This window comes from Coffea arabica, chromosome 2c (assembly GCF_036785885.1).
Source record: "Coffea arabica cultivar ET-39 chromosome 2c, Coffea Arabica ET-39 HiFi, whole genome shotgun sequence".
Taxonomy (NCBI): domain Eukaryota; kingdom Viridiplantae; phylum Streptophyta; class Magnoliopsida; order Gentianales; family Rubiaceae; genus Coffea; species Coffea arabica.
This window is the reverse complement of record NC_092312.1, coordinates 22,441,217-22,463,741: the sequence shown is the minus strand read 5'-3', so window position 1 is coordinate 22,463,741 and position 22,525 is coordinate 22,441,217. Positions and strand designations below refer to the sequence as shown.

General features: G+C 50.6%; 2 protein-coding genes across 2 annotated transcripts; both read right to left on the bottom strand.

Moving 5' to 3' along the window:
• Positions 1–8,809: 8,809 nt before the first annotated feature.
• On the bottom strand, positions 8,810–9,412 carry LOC140035554 (uncharacterized). Its single transcript, XM_072076822.1, has one exon. It carries the CDS (start codon positions 9,410–9,412, stop codon positions 8,810–8,812), a length of 603 nt encoding a protein of 200 aa, XP_071932923.1.
• A 159-nt stretch (positions 9,413–9,571) lies between these two features.
• On the bottom strand, positions 9,572–10,471 carry LOC113724066 (uncharacterized). Its single transcript, XM_027247009.2, has one exon. The coding sequence runs from the start codon at positions 10,469–10,471 to the stop codon at positions 9,572–9,574; it is 900 nt and encodes a 299-aa protein (XP_027102810.2).
• Between the last annotated feature and the right edge of the window lie 12,054 nt (positions 10,472–22,525).

The window sequence follows — 22,525 nt, the reverse complement described above, 5'->3', positions numbered from 1 at the left end:
AATGTAAAGGAACCTGGAAGATGAAAAGTTGACAGAGATTATGAGCTCTCTCTCGGCTAGGGCTGTCAACGGGTCGGGTCCGAGCCGAAATTCATTATTCCAGACTCGGACCCGAATTACTATGCCGGATCCGGATCCGACCCGTTTACCCGACGGGTCTTTTATTCTATGTTCCGGATCCGGATCCGGGTCTACCCGAACAAATTTATCAAATTTTATAATTTCTAATAAAAATGAGAAAAAAATATATTTGTAAACTAATTTCTAACTAATGCAAAGAAAAAATCAAATAAGAAAAGAAATCAAATTAATTTTATTAAAATACATCACCCTAATCAAATTATATTGATAAATATATATTTTTTAAATTATTAATTCATTTATATTCGGATCCGGGTCTAATACGGGTCGGAATACTATATTCCGTATCCGACCCGTTTTTTGTTTGACAAAACGGATCCGGATCCGGGAAACGGAATTAAATCCCTACCCATACCCGCAATAATTTCACGGATCCGGTCCGGATCCGGGTCTAGACCCGACCCGTTGACAGGCCTACTCTCGGCAGTGTATTTAGCTAATCGACTCTCTGATGCTGCATAAATTCTCAGGATTGAACTTCTTGACTGGTATTGATTAGATAGTTTATCTTGTACAAAAAGGTTGCAGGTTTGGATATCTGAGAGCAAATGGCTGACATTTTACCAACTCTTATGGTTGAATTTTCATAATATGTAGGAGGATCACAAGGGGGTAGAAGTTCAGTTACATATGATCGGGAAATTCTATGGTCCTCGTAGGAACCATTCCTTCAATTTGTATTCCTATGTGATAATAGCTTTTTTTTTTTTTTTTGTATTTTAAATGTTTGAAATTGTTAAAATTTAAAGGTCGAAAAAATATTCATTTCATCATTTAATGATGAATTTAACTCGAGGATATTAATACCCAAAGGGATTGTAGAATATAATATGTTAATAATATATCTTTCTGGAAAAAAGAAGAAGAAGAACATTTACCAATTGAGATCTCTGTTTAAGCTCTTCCTTCGGCATTTGTTCAACCGCATATTCTCTTCGATCAACAAGGAATATGAACCTATCGCAATACAACTCAATAGAATAGAATGACGGTGATATATAAGAAAAAAACACCAAGAAAAATTTAGTATTACCCAAGGTAATGTTTGTTTGCAGGCAATAGTATGAACAATTGAAGGAAACTCAGACATTTTTTCCTTTATATATATTTTGTTAGAGGAATGTTGAATTTTTTTTTTTTTGCATTTTTCTGCACTTTCCTCCCTTTTTTTGCCTTGTGAAAAATTTAACGGATTTTGTAGAAAAATAATTGATTACTCACAAAAATTTGAATAATTGCTATTAATTGTCACTAGTTACTCATGTTCTCTCTTTATATTTTTCTCGATAACAGATTATGTATAAATAAAAATAAAGGGAAGTAAATATTAATTTGCGATATACTAGAAAGCCAAGTTACTGAGAATCAGTAACGCACTCAATTTGGGACACGGCTTACTAGAACATGAATACTGCAAAAAAAAAAAAAACACTCTTGTTAACTTTGTTGGGCTTGGGGTATATCCCAATAACAGTTAGTGGGATAAATCCAAATCCAACAAACTTATTATTATTATTGTTGCCTTTTCTTAAAAAAAAAAAAAGAATATTGCAAGGTAATGCGACGGCCAAGAACGCAGTCCGAGCTGAGCTGCCACAAGCCGAGCTGGATGAGCGTAGCCGAACCGAGAGAGGAGAACCGAACTGACTATCCTGTAGAGAGAGAACAACGGCAGGACTAGGGTCCCCGGAATAGTTCCGACGGTCAAGTCAGCAGAGCCTATGAGTAGGGCAATAGTATATAGTACTGTAGATCGTGTACCTTGTGTCGCCTTATGGCGCCATATTTATAGGCTTCCGGGTAATAGTTTCCATATAGGAGTAGGAGTCCCCTTAGGGTTCGGAGTCTTCCTATGATTTTGTATGACGACCCCTACAAATTCGGAGGCGGTGGCCCACGAGACCCATTCCATGGAGAGGCGTCTGTTACGGCCGAGCTGGCCCCTTCTACGCCGAACTGAGGTGTACGAGTTGTGGGATCCATATGGCCGACCTCGTGTGTGCGGCATGCCGAGTTGACATGTGTCATGCGTGGATTTGCCCCATTACACTAGCCCCCCTTTGAGTCTAGAGTCACCGAGAGGTCGCGTGAGTCTGGACCAAATTACGAGGCGTCAGGTCGGCGTGGTGTGGGGCCCACGATCCCATGATCGTGCCCCTTGTTCGGGTAACCGCCATGTCTACTGTCGCAACTCTCACTTCAACGGTCACGTTCTCTCACAACGGTGGTTGTCAGCTCAAACGTCTCCCAAGGTAGCAATTCCTTTGCAATAAATTCGAAATTTCAATTCGGGACTCTTTGTCTTCCCGCCCAGGTGGCCTATAAATAGACCTCACCAAACGTCATTTTCAAGCTTCCTATCTCACTTTTCCTCCTTCCAAATCTTCATCAACTCGCTCCACGCTTAGTGAGTCCATCCGAGAATAGCGTCTCCTTTTAAGCACCTACCAGCTCTTCCCTCTTATCCGCTAGTAAGTCTTCTTTTCTTTTTATGTCTTTTTCTACTACACATTCAGACCTTACTAGCTCAGCACCTAGACGTAGAGTAGTCCGACCTGCTCCTATAGAGATACTCTCTTCTTCTTCTAGCTCTTCTTCTTCCAGTTCGTCTGGGTCTGAATATCTTCCTTCCCCAGCACCCTCTCCAGCCATAGACATGGACCAGCCCGGTCAACCTGCCCAACCTGAAGCTGAAGCTGCTGCCCCAGAGATTCCTCTGGAGGCAGTTCCAGCTCGTACCAGGGCGGGACGCCCCAGGGGGCCGGATATCGACTTCGGGAAGGTCGAGATTATCCCCCCTCTTGGACTAGGGGATGCAGACGAACAAGTAGGGAGGTATGACATTCCCCCTCAGTTCGAGACTAGGGCTGCCTGGCCAGGGGAGTACGCTTGTCGACCTCCTTCTGAGTTCGTGGCCATCTACAAAGATCAGCTCGTGGTTGGTTTCCGCCTTCCTATCCTTCAGTTTCTTTACCAGATCCTAACCTTTTGGGGGATTCGGATCATCCAGTTCGTCCCCAATGCTATTCGGTCCATCATTGGCTTTTTTATTTTGTGCCGCGTTCTTGAAATCCCTTACTCTTTGGACCTGTTTAGGTCATTTTTTCAAATGAAAATGAGTGGCCCGGTTCACGGTTGGTTCTACTTCGCTCGCAGGAGCGGAAGGGAGCTCCCCACCCGCGAGCTGTTCACATAGATGCCCTCCTCAATCAAGGGCTGGAAAGCCCAGTTTTTTTTTGTGAAGAATACAGGGTTTCCTCCCCTGACCTGGAGGGAGGAGACCCAGGTATCTGATCCCATTCCCTCACCTCTGCCAGCGGCCGAGTTGGACCGTCTGGTCAGCTCAGAAGCTCGGCTAAAGGTGAAGGTATTTAATAATGCCCAACTCTGGTCGGCGGGGTTGATTCGAGTAGAGGTGAACAACCCTGCCCCCGATCTCCGACCCCTCACCCTCGAGGAGCTGACAGCTTGTAACTTCTTGACCTCATCCCTTCTCTTTTTTTTTTTTTTTTTTGTTTTTAAGTTTGGTCACATCGTCCGACTGACCCATCCTTTCTCTTTTGTAGTGAAGAGGTTTTCTCAATTGTTGAACATTGGGGGAACTGGCAGCACGAGCACGCCTGCTCCTGCACCTTCCACCGCTCTTAGCAGCGCAGCTCCTCCCCCTCCACCAGTGTCTACTCCTCAGATTGCAGCTCAGTCATCGCCTGGGGAGGAGCCTAAGAAAAAGAGGAAGAAGACCGTGGCCGAGAAGGCGCGAACTGAGGAGACTTCTCCTCCGCCCCTGAAAGGGCCCTCAGCAGCCTCCGCAACCCATTACGGGGTGAACACTGCCGAGCAGCAGGCCTCGTCCGAGTCGTCACCAGCTATGTGGCGGAGGAGGAATGTGATACCTCTGAAGCCTCCTTCCGGGCTGCGCACTCACCCGCATCCCCTGCATTTCTGCCCCAAATGGGGGTTATCGGTGAACGACCGAACTCAGTTCCCAGAGACTGCCCGGGAGCTTATCAGGGGTACGGTGCTCTCACGTGATCACCACTTCATCCAACTCGCGTCCAATTCTGAGCTACTGGAGCACTATTACCTGAGTGTAGCTCAGGTAACTCCTCAACTGGTGGTGCCTCAGTGAAATTCCTTTGACTTGTCAGTCTCTTATTCTGTGTTCGTCTTGTAGCTCAATGTGACTGGTGCCGAGTTGGCACAAAGGTACGAGAACATGGGAGAGAATCTCTTCCAGGCTGATGCGGCCAAGAACATGCTGTCCAGTCAGTTGGAGGCAGCGGAGGCAGAGCTAGAGTCCGTGAAAAAGCAGCTTGCCGAGTCTCAGGCCTCCTGTGAGCTGGAAAAAAAGAAGTCGGTCGAGCTGACCACACAGCTGGAGGTGGAGCAGAAGAAATCCGCCGAGCTGCTTGGTCAGATTGAAGCAGCTCGTGAGGAGGGCCGCTAGCTGGGCGTCAGGGACTTCAAGAAGTCTGAGGACTTTATGAAGGACCTGGCCATTTTTAACGGGCCCATCCTGCAGGTGGGGTACGCCCAAGCCATGCATGACGTGCAATCTCTGAACTTGCTTGGGTTCGACCTGAGCAGGTGGCCCAACTATAATCCCCAGGCAGTTCACCAGATTGACAGGCTCGTGGACGGCTACACGCATGGGTGCGACCTGGCCGCGCTGGTGGCGGATCCTTCCCTGCCTGCAACCTCCGCCGAGCAGGAGCTGCAAGGAGAAAATTAGGCAATGCTCAGCATAGGTGTAGGTAGGACGTAGAGTAGGGTCCGAGCTAGCCAACTCTTTTTGTATGGCCCCCCTTATGTATATTTCTTTTGGAAAGGAAATAGATGGCCTGTTCATTCAACACTTGGCAAAGAATTTTTTATTTTTTCATAGAATCTTGAATACATTCTTGTGACCCCAAGTACCGATCTAACAGCTTACCGAGCTAACTACCCATCGAGCTGACCTCTGCAGCTATGGCCACGTAAATCTTCCGAACTTCCTTCCTCCGCTTGGGCTAAGGTCTAGCGAAAAAGCCTTAAATTCGAATTGTGCCAGGTGCGCGGGACCTTATCCCTATTGAGATGAGCTAGCTTACAGTACCCCGCCCGATCAGCTTCTTTCACCACGTAGGGACCTTTCCAATTCGGGTCTAACTTGCTCGTGCCCCTAGCTCAGCTCACAGAGTTTCTGCGCAAAATCAAGTCCCCTGATTTGAAAGAGAGGTGCCTTACTCTGGCGTTGTAGTATCGTGCGACCTGACCTTTATACTTAGCCATTCTTATGTTTGCTTCTTCCCTTCGATGCTCGAGCAGATCTAGGTTGAGTCGCATCTCCTCCTCGTTATCCCTAGCCACGAAGTGTTGCACCCTACTTGAGAGTACTCCAATTTCTGCTGGAATCACTGCTTCGACCCTATATGTCAGGACGAACGGGGTTTCCCGGGTGGCCGTCCGAGGTATTGTCCGGTAGGCCCACAATATGGTAGGCAACTCCTCCAGCCAGCCAGTTCTGGCAGACTCTATTTGTGTCTTCAGGCCGTGCAAGATGGTCCTGTTAGCATTCTCGACCTGTCCATTAGCTTGTGGGTGCCCTACGGAAGTGAAACGCTGCTGGATGCCGAGCTCGGTGCACCACTCCTGGAGGGATCTATCTGCAAATTGCCATCCATTATCTGAGATCAGAATCCGGGGTATGCCAAATCGGCAGACTATGCCCTTCTGAAGAAACTTCTGGATCGACCTATTATTGATCGTGCTGAGTGGCTCGACCTCTATCCATTCAGTAAAGTAGTCAATGGCCACTACCAGATGCTCATAACCTCCCGGAGCTCGGGGAAATGGGCCTAGTGGGTCAATTCCCCATTGAAAGAACGGTCACGAGCTATGGAGAGGAACCATCTCCTGAGTTGGGACATGGTGAATTGGAGCGTGCAACTGACAATACTTGCATCTGGCTACCGGCTCGGCGGAGTCCCTGAAGATGGTGGGCCAATAGTATCCAGATAACATTCCCTTCTTGGCCAGTACCCTTGGCCTGACGTGATTGCCACAGATCCCCTCATATAGTTCGCGCAAGACATAGCTCCTTTCCTCAAGCGTCACACACTTTAACCATGGCTGCAAGTAAGATTTCCTATATAGTACTCCATGCGTGAGTACGTACTTTTGTGATTTGAGGAGGACTTTGCGGGCCTCCGCCCTGCTCGGGGGGAGCTCCCCATGAGTCAGGTATTGGACAATGGGATCCATCCAAGAGCTTATCACCTAAATGACTGTGGTGTTTAACTGTTCATACGCCCGACTTTTGACGACCTCCACCAATATTTTTTGATTTAAAGTGCTAAACAAGGTAGATGCCAGTTTGGACAGGGCATCAGCTCTCTTGTTTTGGCTCCGTGGGATCTGCTCGAGCGTGAACTGCTTGAACTGGTCCATCAGCTCATGCATCTTGGCGATGTACTTCCTTAGTGGCCCCTCTTTGACCTCGTAGCTCCCCAGTACCTGGTTCACTATCAACTGCGAATCGCTGTAGATTTTTATTGACTCAGCCCCTAATTTTCGAGCCATCTCCATCCCTGCAATTAGAGTCTCGTATTCGATTTCATTATTAGAGACTCTAAAATCGAACCTCAAGGCGTAGGCCAGCTCTTCCTCAGTGGGGTTGATTAGGAGGAGTCCTGCCCCACATCCTTCCCTGCTCGACGCGCCGTTTACGTATAGCGTCCAGATAGGTTCTGTTCGTCCTGCAGCCTCTGTAGCCTTCCTGGTCTGAGCAGCCTCTTTGGCCAGTTCGGCCTGGACTGCTCTTCCAGATTGCGTGACCTCGGCAGCCTCTCCGGCCCGTCTGACCTTAACTGCCTCTCTGGCCTATCCGACCTTGGCAGTTTCTTGGGTCTGCTCGGTCTCCGCTGCTTCTTTGGCCTGTCCGACCTCGTCAGCTTCTCTGGTCCGTGTGGCCTCAGCTGCGTCTCCGGCCTGTCCGACCTCGGCAGCTTCTCTGGCCTGTTCGGCCTTAGCTGCGTCTTCGGCCTGTCCGACCTCTGCTACCTGATTGGTTTGGGCGACCTCGGCAGTATCTCCAGTCCGCAGGACCTCAACTGCCTCTTGGGCCTGTGTGGCCTTGGTAGTTTCTTGGGCCTGTAGGGCCTTGGCTGCTAGTCTAGTGTGTGCGTCCTTAGCAATTTCTTTGACCTTTCCAGCCTTTCCTACTTCTTTGGCCTGGTCGACCTCCATTTCGGACGATCCAAAGGAGACGCCTTCTGCCATGAAGTCTGCCAGGGTTTAGACTTTGATGGCCGTCCTCGGCTGGTAACCGAGGTCGTACTCTAACAGTTTCACAGCCCATTTCACCATCCGACCCAAGATATCGGACTTGGAGAGGATCTGCTTCAGGGGCTGGTCCGTCACCACTACTATGGGGTGAGGTTGAAAGTACAACCAGAGCTTCCGAGCGGCATGTACTAATATCAAGACATAGCGTTCTATTGCCGAGTACCTTGCTTCGGCCTCCTGTAGGGCGCGACTAACATAGTATACGGGTTTCTGGACCTTGTCTTCCTCTCGCACCAACACAGCGCTAACAGCTTCCTCCCCCACAGCTAGATAGATGAACAGGGTTTCCCCCTACTCGGGAGAGGTTAGGGCCAGCAACCGAGCAAGGTGAGCTTTCAGCTCGTCAAATGCCTTCTGGCACTTCGAGGTCCACTCAAATTGAGGACCTCTTCTCAAGACTCTGAAGAAAGAAGAGCCCCGAACTGCTGACTTGGACAAGAACCGGTTCAGAGATGCCATCCTCCCAGTCAGGCGTTGCACCTCCTTAATATTTCGAGGTGGAGCCATGTCCATGATAGCATTGATTTTGTCTGGGTTAGCTCTTACCCCTTCTTTGAAAATCATATAGCTCAGGAATTTTTCCGACCTGACTCTAAATGTGCATTTCTTGGGGTTCAGCCGCATCTGTGAGCTCCGAAGGACATCAAAAATTTTCCTGAGGTCAGCAATGAACTGCTCCTGAGTCCGACTTTTCACCAACATGTCATCCACGTAGACCTCTATATTTCGACTGATCTGGTCCTTAAACAACTTATTGACCAGCCTCTGGTAGGTCGCGCTCGCATTTTTCAGCCCCGAACGGTATGGTGGCGTAACAGTAAGTGCCGTTCTCAATGATAAACGAGATCTTCTCCTGATTCTCCTTGTCCAGGGCTATCTGATGGTATCCTTTGAAGGCGTCCAAGAAACAGAAAATCTCATACCTAAATGTTGAGTCCACGAGCTAGTCAATCCGCGGTAGTGGGTAGCAGTCATTTGGGTAAGTCTTATTTAAATCGGTGAAGTCCACACACATCCTCCAAGTCCTTACTTCCTTTTTGACCAGGACTGGGTTAGCCAGCCAGATCGGATAATAGATTTCTTTCACGATCTTGGCTTCCAACAGATTACCTACCTCACTCTTGACGACCTCGTTTCGCTCCGGCGTAAAATTCCTTTTTTTCTGCTTCACAGGTCGGGCATGAGGGTCCACGTGCAACTTGTGAACAACTAGCTCGGCGGAGATCCCGGGAATGTCCTCAGCGCTCCAAGCGAAGATCTCCGCATATTCTTCTAAAAGGGTTTCCAATTCATTTCGGGTCAGCTCACTTAGACAGGTGCCGACTTTGACAGTGCGCTCAGGTCACTCCGGGCAGATCGACAGCTCGGCCAGTCCCTCGTCCGTCTCCAGTCTCTCTCCTTTCTCCACAGGCTCCCAGGGTTCCAAACAAGCTGTCTGAGCAACTAACTTTTCTTTGCCCTTAAGAGTTGCAATGTAACAGGTCCTGGCCACCTCTGGATCTCCGAGCACCTTAGCTACCCCAGCAGGAGTAGGAAATTTCATACTGAGGTGCAAGGTGGAGCAGACAGCCCGAAGGGCGTTCAGGGTGGGCCGCCCTATAATCATATTGTACGATGAAGGCTCTTTTATCACCGCGAAATTTACCGGAACAGTTCGGCACTTCGGAGACACCCCCACCGTAACCATGAGAGTTATCATTCCCTCCGGCCTCACCGGAGAATGTGCAAAACCGATCAATGGAGTTCGAATTGGGACGAGCTGTCTATCCTCTAGCTGTAGCTCCTTAAAGGTCTTATAATACAGTACGTCTATGGCACTACCATTGTCTATGTATACCTTTTTTACCTTGTAGTTGCAGGTAATGACCTTTATCACGATGGCTTCGTGATTATTAGAGGCCAAAGGGACCGCATTCTCAGGTCCGTAAATGATTTCCTCGTACATCTTCAATCGTTTGCTCGAACTCTCTCCGCTGGGAGGAGGGTGGTTATGTCGCCGAGCTGTATGGCTGTCCCCTCCAACTGGTCCTCTTGCAATAGTGTTAATCACCCAGGCAAGATTCTGAGCTTCCTGCTCGGGAGTTCGGCCACGGGGCCCCTGAGGTCAGTCTCGAGAGTAGCTCAGGTGCTCCGGTTGGGGCCTTTCCCGTCGCTGGTCAGTTCGTTCATCACGTATGAATTGCCCGAGGTGGCCTCGTCTAATCAACTTTTCGATATCTTTCTTGAGGTGATGACAGTCCTCCGTATCGTGTTCCACATCTCGGTGATACGCACAGTACAGACCCTGGTCCCGTCTGCTCATGTCTCCGGCCAAGAGCCGGGGAGGTCGGGAGAGCCCTTCCTGTTCCATCACTGCCAGGACCCGAGATCGAGGTGCGGTGAGGGTAGTCCATGACTTGTCTCCTCCCAGGGGCCGAGTCCTGGGCAGGCGGTCGTAGGCATTCTTCCGCCTCTGGCCAGGCCGCACGTCTATCTGATCAGTGCTTCTCCTGCGCTTATCGTTCCTTAGTCTCTCCTGCATGCTCTTTAGGCGATTGGCCTCCTCAACGTTGGCCTTCTCGTGAGCTCGGTCCTGTATCTCTCGTACTGACTTGAGAGGTCTTTCCACGAGTTCGGTGTAGAGTTTCTGTTTACGCAGCCTGTTAATAAAGGCGGCCATGACTACCTTGTCATCCCGGTCGCGGACCTGGAGGGACTCATTATTGAAGCGCACCATAAACTCGCGTAAGGACTCCTCAGGCTTCTGATGGATGGTCATCAAGTGGGCAGTGCTTTTGGAGAAGACCCGCGACGAAACGAACTGTGCTGAGAACAGTCGTGTGAGCTGGGCAAAGGATCGAATAGACCTGGGGGGAAGGCCCTGGAACCATTGACGCGCCTTTCCGTCCAGAAACATTGGAAAGGTCTTGCATCTGACCGCATCCGCAGCCATTTGCAGGCGCATTTGCCTCATGAAAGCGAACAGGTGATCCTCCGGATCCGTGGTCGCATCGTAAGATTTCATGCTCGGTATTTTGAACTTCGCGGGCAGCGGGAAGTTCTCGATATCGGGCACGAAGGGGGAAGCGATGTACTTGTTCGCCTCAGGGTCTAAAAGCAGGTCCAACTCGTCCTATACCTGGAGCTGCTCTTTCCGCGGGGAGAGCTCCTCCTGGGAATACCTCCGGAAGGGCTCTGGGTGCTCAGTTCGGGAGTGTTTGTGAGAAGGCTCCACAACGTCGACCTGTTCACGCGTGAGCTCCTGGCCCACCCGCTTGGCCCGGGGGTTAGGGCTCTCAGTTCAAGATTCGAACAGCCCATCTCCTTGGCTCTTTGGCCCCTGGCCGGGATGACCTTCTGTCTGCCCTTTGAGGTAATTCATGATCGCCTCGAAGGTTGGTAGGTTTTCGGCCACCGTCTAGACTAATTGTTCAGGCGGGATCCGTGAGTGCCCCGCCTCCTCTTCTCCAGGGGTCGGACCCTGAATGAGGTTTTGGGGGCTGCTCCTCTCGTTCCCCTTGGATCCATCAGCGTTCCTCTGAGACCTCGTCCTTGGCATGATTCGCAAAAGAAGAATTATGTGTTCCCACAGATGGCGTCAATTGATACGACGGCCAAGAACGTAGTTCGAGCTGAGCTGCCACGAGCCGAGCTGGATGAGCGTAGCCGAACCGAGAGGGGAGAACCGAACTGACTATCCTGTAGAGAGAGAACAACGGCGGGACTAGGGTCCCCAGAATAGCTCCGATGATCAAGTCAGCAGAGCCTATGAGTAGGGCAATAGTATAGAGTACTGTAGATCGTGTACCTTATGTCGCCTTATGGCGCCATATTTATAGGCTTCCGGGTAGTAGTTTCCATATAGGAGTAGGAGTCCCCTTAGGGTTCGGAGTCTTCCTAGGATTTTGTATGACGACCCCTACAAGTTCAGAGGCGGTGGCCCACGAGGCCCATTCCATGGAGAGGCGTCTGTTACGGCCGAGCTGGCCCCTTTTACGCCGAATTGAGGTGTACGAGCTGTGGGATTTATATGGCCGACCTCGTGTGTGCGGCATGCCGAACTGACATGTGTCATGCGTGGATTTGCCCCATTACACAAGGATTGATTTTGCTATAAAAATAAAACAAAAAAAAGAATATCGAAGACATTTGACTCAATCTTTTATCTTTGTTATTTTTAGACATGAACAATCCAGGGCCCCAATATGACCACACGAGTATCCACTAACCAGTTCAGGTAACAAAAAATCTGTATTATTGGGCATTGGCCTGCTCTAATCTATCGGTAGAAGCGTGCTAGTTTTAGATGTCACGGCCCAGCAATGAGGAGGCTAACACGCTACCCACCATTGCATCTTAGGACTTAAAGACATAAAAGTTAAACAGATGCTCAGATTAACCAACCTAGATAGCAATTCAACAGTATAAACTGTCTGGTTCACTTATCAAAGGACTAGCATCAAATGACAAACTAAAGTTAAGTTGCTTAGAACTAGGGCTACAAACGAGCCGAGTTGAGTCGAGTTTTGGTCTAATCGAGTTAAGTCTTGACTTAGTTTTATTAAACTCGAACTTGAGTTCGAGCTCGACGAGTTGACAATTTAAAGCTCGAACTCGAAAAAATTAAAAATAATTATTTTTTTAAAAAATAAATAAAATAATATTTTTTCTTAATAAATAATAAAATATTAAGGATATATATGTAATTTTATTAATATATATATACACACACATACACACACTTGAGCTCGTGAGCCGGCTTGCAAGTAACGAGCTTAATATTGTTCGAACTCGAATTTGACTCGAGCTCGAGCTTGATATTGATTGAACTCGAATCGAGCTTGACTCGAGTCGCTCGTGAGCGGTTCGATTCGTTTACAGTTCTACTTAGAACAGGCACTAAACAAAGCTTAATTTTTGTATTTGTCCAAGAAACAGAGCACTCCAAAGTAAAGTGTAGACTGGCCTGTCAAAGCATTCTAGTAAAACAGTATGAACCAGGCAACACATACTCTATAATCTAGTCTAGTAACAGGATAATGAGTTTCAACACTCAGTCTGTAACAGAAATGACCATTGCGTACTTGGTACTATATGTCTTAATTCTGACCATGGCGTACTTGTAATGACCATTCCCTTTAGCATCACAGCCTAGCTGTGAAGGCATGTAGTGGGATGTTATGGCTCAACTCCATTCACTCAAGATTGAGGAGAAAATCCACACAAGCCCTACTTAATTACCTAAATTTGGCTTGGACTCATGATTAGCAATCTCGGCCTTGTTTGATACGACTCAGCTGAGTCACAGAATGGAGGGGACCGTTATGATACCGATCTCTGAATCATGGATAATTTTACATCCCCGACGACTCGCTCTGATTCGACCAATATTTGTCGATTTGAATCCGTGATGCATGGAATCGGTTAAAATATTTGAGTCCACTCAAAGTCAATTTAGATATTTTTTCAGATTGTGCCTTTTATGATATTTTCTATTTTTAATAATTTTTCAAAACTTTTGAAAATTTTTATATGCTATAATATGTGTATCACTTGATATCCAATTGATATGCCGTGATGAATGTGGAACAACACTATCGTGATGTGATCGCGACCCACCATGGTGAACCATGCTTGGACTAGTATTTTGCAAGTAATTATTTATTTCCAAAAATGTCAAATATCATAAATCTAGTAGTTTGCAAAAGTTGGATCAATTTCACTATCTCAATAATGACCGACTCTCCTCCAAGGAAAAAATCATTAAGACCAATGCACAGAAGCCCAGAAAAACAAGAAAGAAACAGGAACTGAAAAGATAGGAACCAAAACTCAATAACAGCATGCATCCACAAATGGTGGTCGAATAATATCCATAGCACCACTTCTTTTTAACATCAAATCCTCAGTAAAAATATCAATAGAAGTCAGGCATCATTAGCTTTAATACCAATTAAGTTAGGCATCATTATCTTATTATATAGCAAACAAGAGAACTCCATCATCATCGTTCGGTCTCGCAGGAAACAAATAATTTTGAGACGGGAAACGGCGATGAAATGTACTGCATGGGGTGGCTTGTAGTGTTTATACTTTATACACATGCTGATTGTTTAGTTTATTAATGCATGCTATCATCAGCACCGTCCACCACAGCATACCGTCTGAGGATGCTCACCTCGTCCCTCATCAGAGCTCATCCGTGTCCCGGGCATCATCCCTGAGCTCGGCCTCGGCCATTTCCCTAGCCTACTGTGTAGCCGACCTCGGCACCCCCACCTCAGCTGCACGCTGATGATGTCAAACCATCTGACATCGCCCAGGACCAGTGCTTTATCTGAAAAGCACTGGAGGCACTTAATGGCACCTGCACAATCCTCCCCGTCATCATGCCCAGGCAGCTACAGTGTCAGAGTCAGACCTCCTGACACGGGACAGAGCCGTAATGACCAGAGGGTGGGTCCCACCAGCATAAGCCCTCCGCTCTGTCCTCTACTCTCTCTCTATAAATACCCCTGACACACTCCCAACAAGTAAGCACACTGTTCATTTGCTTATACTCCTATTATTCTCGTTCTCATACTAACTTGATCGTCGGAGTGATCCCAGGGAAGAAGCCCCGCCACTCACTTCGGACACCGAGGTTCACTTCGGACACAGGAGTTCACCTCACTTCATCTCAGAGAGGACTGATCCAGGTCGGTCTAGGTACCAACCGAAAATCACCTCTTCAATTGGTGCCGTCTGTGGGAACGAGACTACTATTACTAAAATGAGATTCACGCGCTCCAGAAGTGGTCGAGTTCCCTCAACTGGGGCTGGCAGACCTCGGGAGCCCAGCAAGATCGCATTTCTGAAGAGCAAGGGTCCCCGAGGACCCAGCCTAACAACGAGGAGGCCATCGCCAAGATGGCCGAGTTCGTATCACACAACCCTACCATTTTTGAGGAGCTAGGAAGGTACCTCAAAAGACAGGGGAAAGAAAAGGCCGAGTCCTCCAAGAGGAGGCTGACGAAGTCCCCTGAGGTACCTTCAGGTGAAGACTCAGATGAGGGGCGACTCTCTCGGAGTACCTCCAGGCGCGCCTCCTCCAAGGCGACGTCTAAACTTGCCTCCATCTCCCGGGCGTTTTCTCGGGGACTGCTGGGGAAACGAGTTGAGAACCCACCTCGGCGCCCCGGGGGCCTAGCTTCTGACTACATGAGGGCTCCGCCCTTTACTGATGACATCAATGGGGAGATGGTACCCCCGAACTTCAAGCTTCCAAACTTGCCCACCTATGACGGCCGAGGTGACCCCGAGGATCACCTCCGCGCCTTCATCTCTGCCTTCCGACTCTACTGCGTCCCCGACGCCGTGATATGCCGGGCTTTCCCCATTTTCCTACATGGGACTGCCCGCAAGTGGTTCTGGAGTTTAGAGCCGGGGAGCATTTCCTCCCTGGATGAACTGATAGACCGGTTCATCCACCGCTTCGTGTCGTCCCGACCGATAACCAAGACTTCAGCTTACCTCTTGAACCTGCAACAGGGTCAGGGCGAGTCCCTTCGCTCGTATACTCAAGGTTCAACGAGGAGAATGTGCAGATACCTGACCAGAACGAGCAGGTAACTATCGCGGCCTTTACCAACGGATTGGTGGCGGGAATCTTCAACACTGAAATCCATCGGGAGTACCCCCGTACACTTCGGGAACTCTGGGACAGAGTGGACCAGGGAATCCGAAGTGAGGATGTAAACCGCATGAAGCGAGAGGCCCAAGCCTCTCGTACGGGGCAAGATCCCCGGAGGAGGAGAGACACCAGCCGAGGTGAACCCGGCCCAAGTGGCACTTCAAACCAACTCCGAGACCGCCGGAGTGTCTTTGATCGAATAGTGAAAGGGAGATCGTCCACCTCGGACGCCGAGTTGACCCCGCTCAATTCTAGTCGGTCTCACGTCTTGGCTGTAATGAGGCAGAACCACCTCGGCCGAACACCTCCTGAGATCCATGGGAGGAGAGATAAGAGGAACTCCAACCTCTACTGCGCCTACCACCGAGACGTTGGGCACGAGACTGAAGATTGCAACGATCTGAAGCGAGAGATCGAAAACCTAATCCGACAAGGATACCTGAAGCAGTTCATCCGCAAAGACGGAAGCTTCGGCCGAAGTGCCTCCCACCGGGAGAGCCGAGGTCCTCGTCGAGAAGACAGGCGGGACACCAAGCTTAATTGCCGAGGTCCTGAGGACCACAAGGGGGATCAGAGGCCTCCACGTGACGGATCACCAGGCTACGGCCCAAACATTGCCGGGGTGATCAACACCATATCAGGTGGCCCCACGGGAGGAGACAGCCAGAACTCCCGAAAGCGAACCTACCGCCAAGCCGGCATGGATGTGGCCGAGCCGAGCTCGAGGCTGTCCGAGGTGATAACTTATGGTCCCCGTGACCCTGTCCCCGCCGCCTCCAGCAATCACGAGACCCTAGTGATTGAGGTCCTCACAAATAACTACATAGTCAAAAAGGTCTACGTTGACCCCGGAAGCTCGGTAGACGTCATGTACTACCGAACTTTCGAGAGTTTGAAGTTGACCCGGGAGCAACTCACTCCGGTCAGAACTCCCCTTGTCGGCTTCGGGGGACACGTCGTCCACCCGGAGGGCATGGTGAATTTAACGGTGACTATCGGGCGTCATCCCCGCTGCCGAACTGTGCCTGTCAGCTTTGCGGTGGTCAAAGCGGACTCTCCTTACAACATGCTGATAGGCCGGCCCACGCTCAATGCCTTGAGAGCCGTATATTCCACCTACCACCTGAGTTTCAAGTTTCCAACACCAGAGGGTGTGGCCGAGGTGAGCAGTGACGTGGGCGCCGCTCGAGAATGCTACCTCGCCACCATCCAAGCTGCAGTCGGACCTCAGCCCCCGCCGAGGTCAGAAGAAAAGAGGCCGGCTGTCCTCTCCATAGACTGCATCGACCCTCAGAAGGCAGGAGAGCCCAGCAGGCTTGAGCCCGGGGATGAGGTGGAGCAAGTGGTCTTGGATGAAGCCAAACCTGACCAACTGGTCCAAGTAGGGACCGGACTCCCCTCACCCCTGAAAGAGGAAATGATCTCCCTGATCAAGGACCACCGAGACATCTTCGCGTGGTCCGCAGATGAAGTGGTCGGAGTGCCACCCGAGCTTATGACTCACCAACTTAACGTTAACCCACAGGCCCGACCTGTGCGGCAGAAACGAAGGCACTTCGGCCCCGAACGCAGCAAGGCCATATCGGACGAGGTCGACAAGCTCTTGCCGGCCAAGATGATCCACGAGGTCCAATATCCCACCTGGCTGTCCAACCCAGTTATGGTCAAAAAGGACACCGGTGGATGGAGAATTTGTGTAGACTTCACCGACCTCAACAAGGCCTGCCCCAAAGATTGCTATCCCCTGCCAAGGATAGACGCCCTCGTCGACTCGGCGATGGGGTATGAAGTCCTCTGCTTCCTAGATGCCTTCAAAGGGTATCATCAAATAGGAATGAGTGAAGAGGACCAAGAGAAAACGGCGTTCTACACCGACCAAGGTACTTATTGTTATACTACCATGCCATTCGGGCTAAAGAACGCCGGGGCGACCTACCAGAGATTGATCAATCGCCTCTTCAAAAACCAGATCGGCCGCAATGTGGAGGCCTACGTGGACGACATCCTTGTCAAGAGCCAGGCCACTTCGGCCTTCCTATCTGATTTGAGGGAAGTCTTCGGCGTCCTGCGGGATTCGAGGATGAAATTGAATCCAAAGAAGTGCGTCTTCGGCGTCACCTCCGGAAAATTCTTGGGGTATTTGGTTTCCCGCCGGGGAATTGAGGCCAATCCCGACAAGGTCAAGGCCATTCAAGATATGTCCCCACCTCGAAACGTCCGAGAAGTCCAAAGGTTAAATGGACGCCTGGCCGCGCTGAATCGCTTCTTGTCCCAATCCGCCAAGAAAGCTCTGCCCTTCTTTAAGGTGCTAAAAAAGGCTGACCAGTTCGCCTGGACTGAGGAGTGTCAGGGTGCTTTCGACCAGCTGAAGCAGTACTTGCATCACCTCCCAACTCTTGCTTCACCTCGGTCCGAGGAAAAGCTCTACCTCTACCTCTCTGCAGCCGACGAGGCTGTCAGCGCTGTGCTCATCCGAGATGAGGGCACTCAAGTGCCGGTCTACTACGTCAGCCGAGCTCTTCGCGGGCCGGAGACTCGATACACTCAGGTGGAGAAACTGGTGCTGGGACTAGTCCACACCGCTCGGCGGTTGAATCCCTACTTCTTAGCCCATCCTATCTCGGTCAGGACTGACCAGCCCATTCGGCAAATATTGGTGCGGCCCGAAGCTTCTGGTCGCCTCACCAAGTGGGCTGTCGAATTGGGAGAATATGACTTGTCCTACGAGCCACGCACCGCCATAAAAGCTCAAGCTTTGGCTGACTTCCTTGCTGAGCTCACCTTCACGGAAGGTCCGGAGTCCACCTCGGCCTTAGCCGGGGTGTCCACCTCATCCTTGTGGACATTGTATGTCGATGGATCCTCTAATGGAGACGGCTGCGGAGCCGGACTGCTCCTGGAAGGACCTCAGGGGGAGGCGTGCTCGTACGCCATCCGTTTTGACTTCCCGGCCACCAACAATGAAGGCGAGTACGAGGCTCTAATCGCTGGACTCCAGCTAGCCCGCAAGCTCGGCGCCCAGCAAATCCACGTCCGCAGTGACTCCCAGCTCGTGGTACGCCAAGTTCTCGGTGAATACGAGACTAAGGATGAGACCATGCAAAGGTACCTCTCCAAAGTTCACCAACTCACCGCATACTTCAAGTCATTCGAAATCCAAAGAATCCCCCGGTCCCAGAATAAGCGAGCCGACGCCTTATTCCGGCTGGCCTCCACTTCATTCTCTGACCTCAACAAAACGGTATTAGTGGAAGTTCTGAGTGAACCCGGATATGTAAAAGAGGTGGCCTGCCCCGTGCACTCCGAAGATACCTGGATGACCCCGTTCATCCTCTTCTTGAGTCAGGGAACACTCCCTGAAGACCGAGCCGAGGCGAGAAAAATACAACGCAAGGCGGCTCGGTACGCTTTCCGCGATGGAGAACTATACAAACGCTCTTACCTCGGCCCATGGCTGAGGTGTGTCACTCCCGAGGCCGGACGTCACGTCCTCCACGAGATCCACGAAGGCGTATGTGGGGCTCACGTCGGCCACCGGATGTTAGCCAAGAAAGCTATGCTTCTTGGGTATTTCTGGCCATCACTTCGGCAAGACTCCCAGGACCTCGTTCTCAGCTGTCCTTCCTGCCAAGTCCACGCACCCGAGCATCACCAGCCCTCAAATTTCATGGTTCCCATCACTTCACCTTGGCCATTCGAGCAATGGGGGACAGATATCATAGGTCCTTTCCCTAAAGCCGTCGGGGGTTATACCTTCCTAGTGACCGCTGTGGACTACTTCACTAAGTGGGTCGAGGCCGAGCCACTTCGGACCATCTCGGGGCTAGCCATCCAAAAATTCTTTTGGAAATGCATTATCTGCCGCTTCGGCATACCTCAGGTCATCATCTCGGACAATGGGAGACAGTTTACCGAGAACCCCTTCAAGACCTGGTGCGAGACCCTCGGCATCAAACAACACTTCACTTCGGTAAGCCACCCTCAGGCCAATGGTCAAGCAGAAAACTTCAACCGGACTCTCCTGCATGGCCTCAAGACCCGACTACACCGAGCTGGGTCATCTTGGGTGGAGGAACTCTCCAGTGTCTTGTGGTCATATCGGACCACGCCGAGGTCAGCGACGCAAGAGACCCCATTCTCCCTGACCTACGGCGCCGAGGCTGTCATCCCAGCTGAGATCCTTACTTCCAGCCCTCGGCTGGCAGCCTATGCCGCCGAGGTGAACGACGAAGAGAGGCAGCTGGACCTCGACCTCGTCGAAGAACGAAGGGACCTCGCCTCAGCCCGGATAGCTTCATACAAGAACACACTGGCACACTATTACAATGCCCGTGTCAGACATCGTAGATTCCGTCCTGAAAACTTGGTTCTCAGGAAAAATTCAGTTAGCCGAGCTGAGCCGCAAGGGAAATTATGCCCGAAATGGGAAGGCCCTTACCGAGTTGTGGAATCTGACCCTAAGGGGTATTGTAAACTGAGCTACCGAAATGGCTCATTAGTGCCGAGGTCTTGGCACGCCGAGAACCTTAGATTGTATTATGCTTGAAGTTGTGACTTCATTCAGTTATTTCATCAAAGTTGACTTCATCCAGTTATCTTGTCAAGTTATGACTTCAGCTATTTAGTTATTTTTCAAACAATATGATGCCCAGCATCAATTATTAAAAAATAAGGGGGACAAACAAGGGATGAAGTCAAAGCAAGAAACAAAAAGCGCTGAGATGAGAAGAAAAAGGCTTTCATTTAATAGGAAAGAGTGCTACAAAGAATACAAGGTTGAGGTCCGAATGCTACTAAGCACTCTCCACCTCGGCCACCCCCTAAAGCCTGAGCCTAGACCCCCGTCTCGGCTCCATCCCCGGTCTTGGCTCCCTCCTGGGCAGCCTTCTCTTCGGCCTCTTTTCCGCCGGGGTGTTCATCTCCATGCTCTTTGCCGATGTCCACTCCGACTTCGTCCCCGGCGGCTTCGTCTCCCTCAGCGTCCGCTCCTCCAACTTCTTCTACTTCCACCTCCTCGAACACATCGTCGAGTTCGGACAGCCACTTGTTGAACTCGACCTGGACTTCGGCCAAATTCCTTCATGCCTGAATGCCTTCGGCCATCCGATCACATAACTCCTTGGAGTCCTCATTGTAGCTGTCATGGTTTTTCAAAGACTCCAAGACTTCGGAGGAGAGGTGAGCCGCAGCCTCATTAATGGCCGATGTGAAGCCAAACATGAAGTTAGGCGTAAGCAGTTGGCCGAGGTCCTTGATGAAGGCATCGGACCTTCGAAACGCATCCACTGCCGAGGCTCCAGCACCCTCGAGAGCTTGTGCGTGGGACTTCTTCACTTCGTCCCCCCTCTTCTGCTCCTCCTCGAGGGCTGATCTGAGACTATTCATCGTAGTCTCGTCCTCCTCACCCTTAGCTTCAGCCTCTTGAAGTCGCCTCTGAAGCTCCGACTTCTCGGATTCGGACACCGCCAGTTGTTTCTCCAACTTGGAGATCTGAGTCTGCAGCTTGCCGGTGTCCTGCTCCTCGACCAGAGCACAGTATCTGTGAGCCATCTCGGCCGCAAAAGCTGAGTTGGAAGCCGTGGTCACCATCAGACTTTGAACCAGTTCGGCCGGGCTTAGTTTTTTCATGAACTCCAAATCCCTTGGCAGAGTGGAGTGCATTACTAGCTCTTGAGCGACCCGAGGATATTGGCACCTGTCGTTGACCGAAATCTTCCAGTTCGGACACCAATGATTGCCGGAGTGCGTCTTCTCGTCTCCGGGAAACACTGGGGGGCTATGGAAACGATTCCATAGCGAGGTCCCCGACACCGGATTAACTGGAGGCTTCAGCTGCTTGCCTCGGCCAGAAGGAGGTGTGACTGTTGTAACAACTCCAAGGGGAACTCCCTCTGGTACAGACGAGGTGGACCCAGTAGCCGCAGTGGCCGAGCTGCTCTGGCCAACCTTGGTGGGAGTGCCTTTAGGCGCCGAAGTCTTAGCGGCTGGTCCTTGTGACTTCTTCTTCTTTGGCGGAGGTGCTGAGGTCTCGTCAGTGCTCTTCCTCTTCTGCCTCTTGGCCACTTCGGACGAGCCAGAGACGACGAGGTTGGACAGTTTAGTCACTGCACAAGAAATAAATATTATCATATGCCTTAACCGAAGTGAAAGCAAAGCTACGAAAGAAAAATTACAAGGTATCTCAAGTTCAGTGGAAAAGAAGGGAGGCTTGGTAGTATTGATCACGGCTCGACTTATCCCCCCATCCACGAGCACGGCTTCGGGGTAATCATGGCTGAACAGCCGAAGTCCCGACTTCATCAACTTCTGAAAGGATTTCTCTTCGGCATCCCCTGCCGAGGGGTCGGCCTTCGCCTTAATTGGCCTCCACCAAAAATCCCTCGGGAAGTCCACTCCGGACACGAAGAAGTAGTCGCGCTTCCAGTTCTTGATCGAGTTGGGAGCACCGATCACCAACTTCGGGATGGCATTGTTTCGATTGCCAACATAAAATCATCCTTTATCCGTCCCGTGCGCCTTGAGAGTATAGCATCGGCGGAAGAGGTCGACGGAGGGAGTCACCTCCTGATGTCGGCAAAGCATCTCGAACCCCACGATGATGCGGATCGCGTTCGGGGTGAGTTGGGTGATCCTCACACCGAAGTGACGAAGCAAATCCCGGAGAAACCTCGACGTCGGCATCCTCAGCCCGGCCTCCAGCTGTTGAACGTAGACGGCCACCATGCCGTAAGGGGGCTTCGCGGCTGTGTCATCCAACTCGGGCAGCAGAATTTCGTACCCCGGCCGGAATGGGTACTTGTTCACTACCTTCACGGCCCTATCTCTTCCTACGCGACTCCTAAACTTCGGCATCTGGCCGAAGTCGATGTCGGCTGCGTCCACTGGAGCAACTGGCTCCTGAACACCCTCGTCATGGGGTATCTCGGTCCCGAGCTCGGTATTGTATTCGACCTCGGAACCACCCTCGCTCATCTCGGACGACTCCAACTCTGAGGCTGTCTCTCCGACCCTCACCTCGGTCGACCCCTCTGAACTCGGTGTCGACCCCTCCGAGCTGGACGTCGTCGCTTCTTCTTCAGGATCTGGCTTCACCTCGGCCTGGTAGCTCGGTGACACGGTTTCCTTATGGGTCTTCGCGGTTTTAGCCATGTGTGAAAGACAAGATAAGAAGGAAAAGGGATACTTACTATTGTATACTGAACTGGACGAAGTGGATGACTTCGGCTGTGATCTCGGCTGGCAGGATTGATCTCGGCAACGCTCGCAAATTTTGCAAGTCGCAGACAGAAGAAGAAAATGATGGGGCAGGTGGTGAAAAGGACCCCCTATTTATAGGGGATGGCCAGAATCCGAAGAGGTGGCAAGAATACGAAAAGACGACCACGTTCGGATTCAAAACGCCGTGGC

Bases quoted from the DNA above. Each gene is read 5' to 3' on its own strand.
- LOC140035554 (XM_072076822.1), bottom strand. From the start codon at position 9,412: ATGTACGAGGAAATCATTTACGGACCTGAGAATGCGGTCCCTTTGGCC.
- LOC113724066 (XM_027247009.2), bottom strand. From the start codon at position 10,471: ATGAAATCTTACGATGCGACCACGGATCCGGAGGATCACCTGTTCGCT.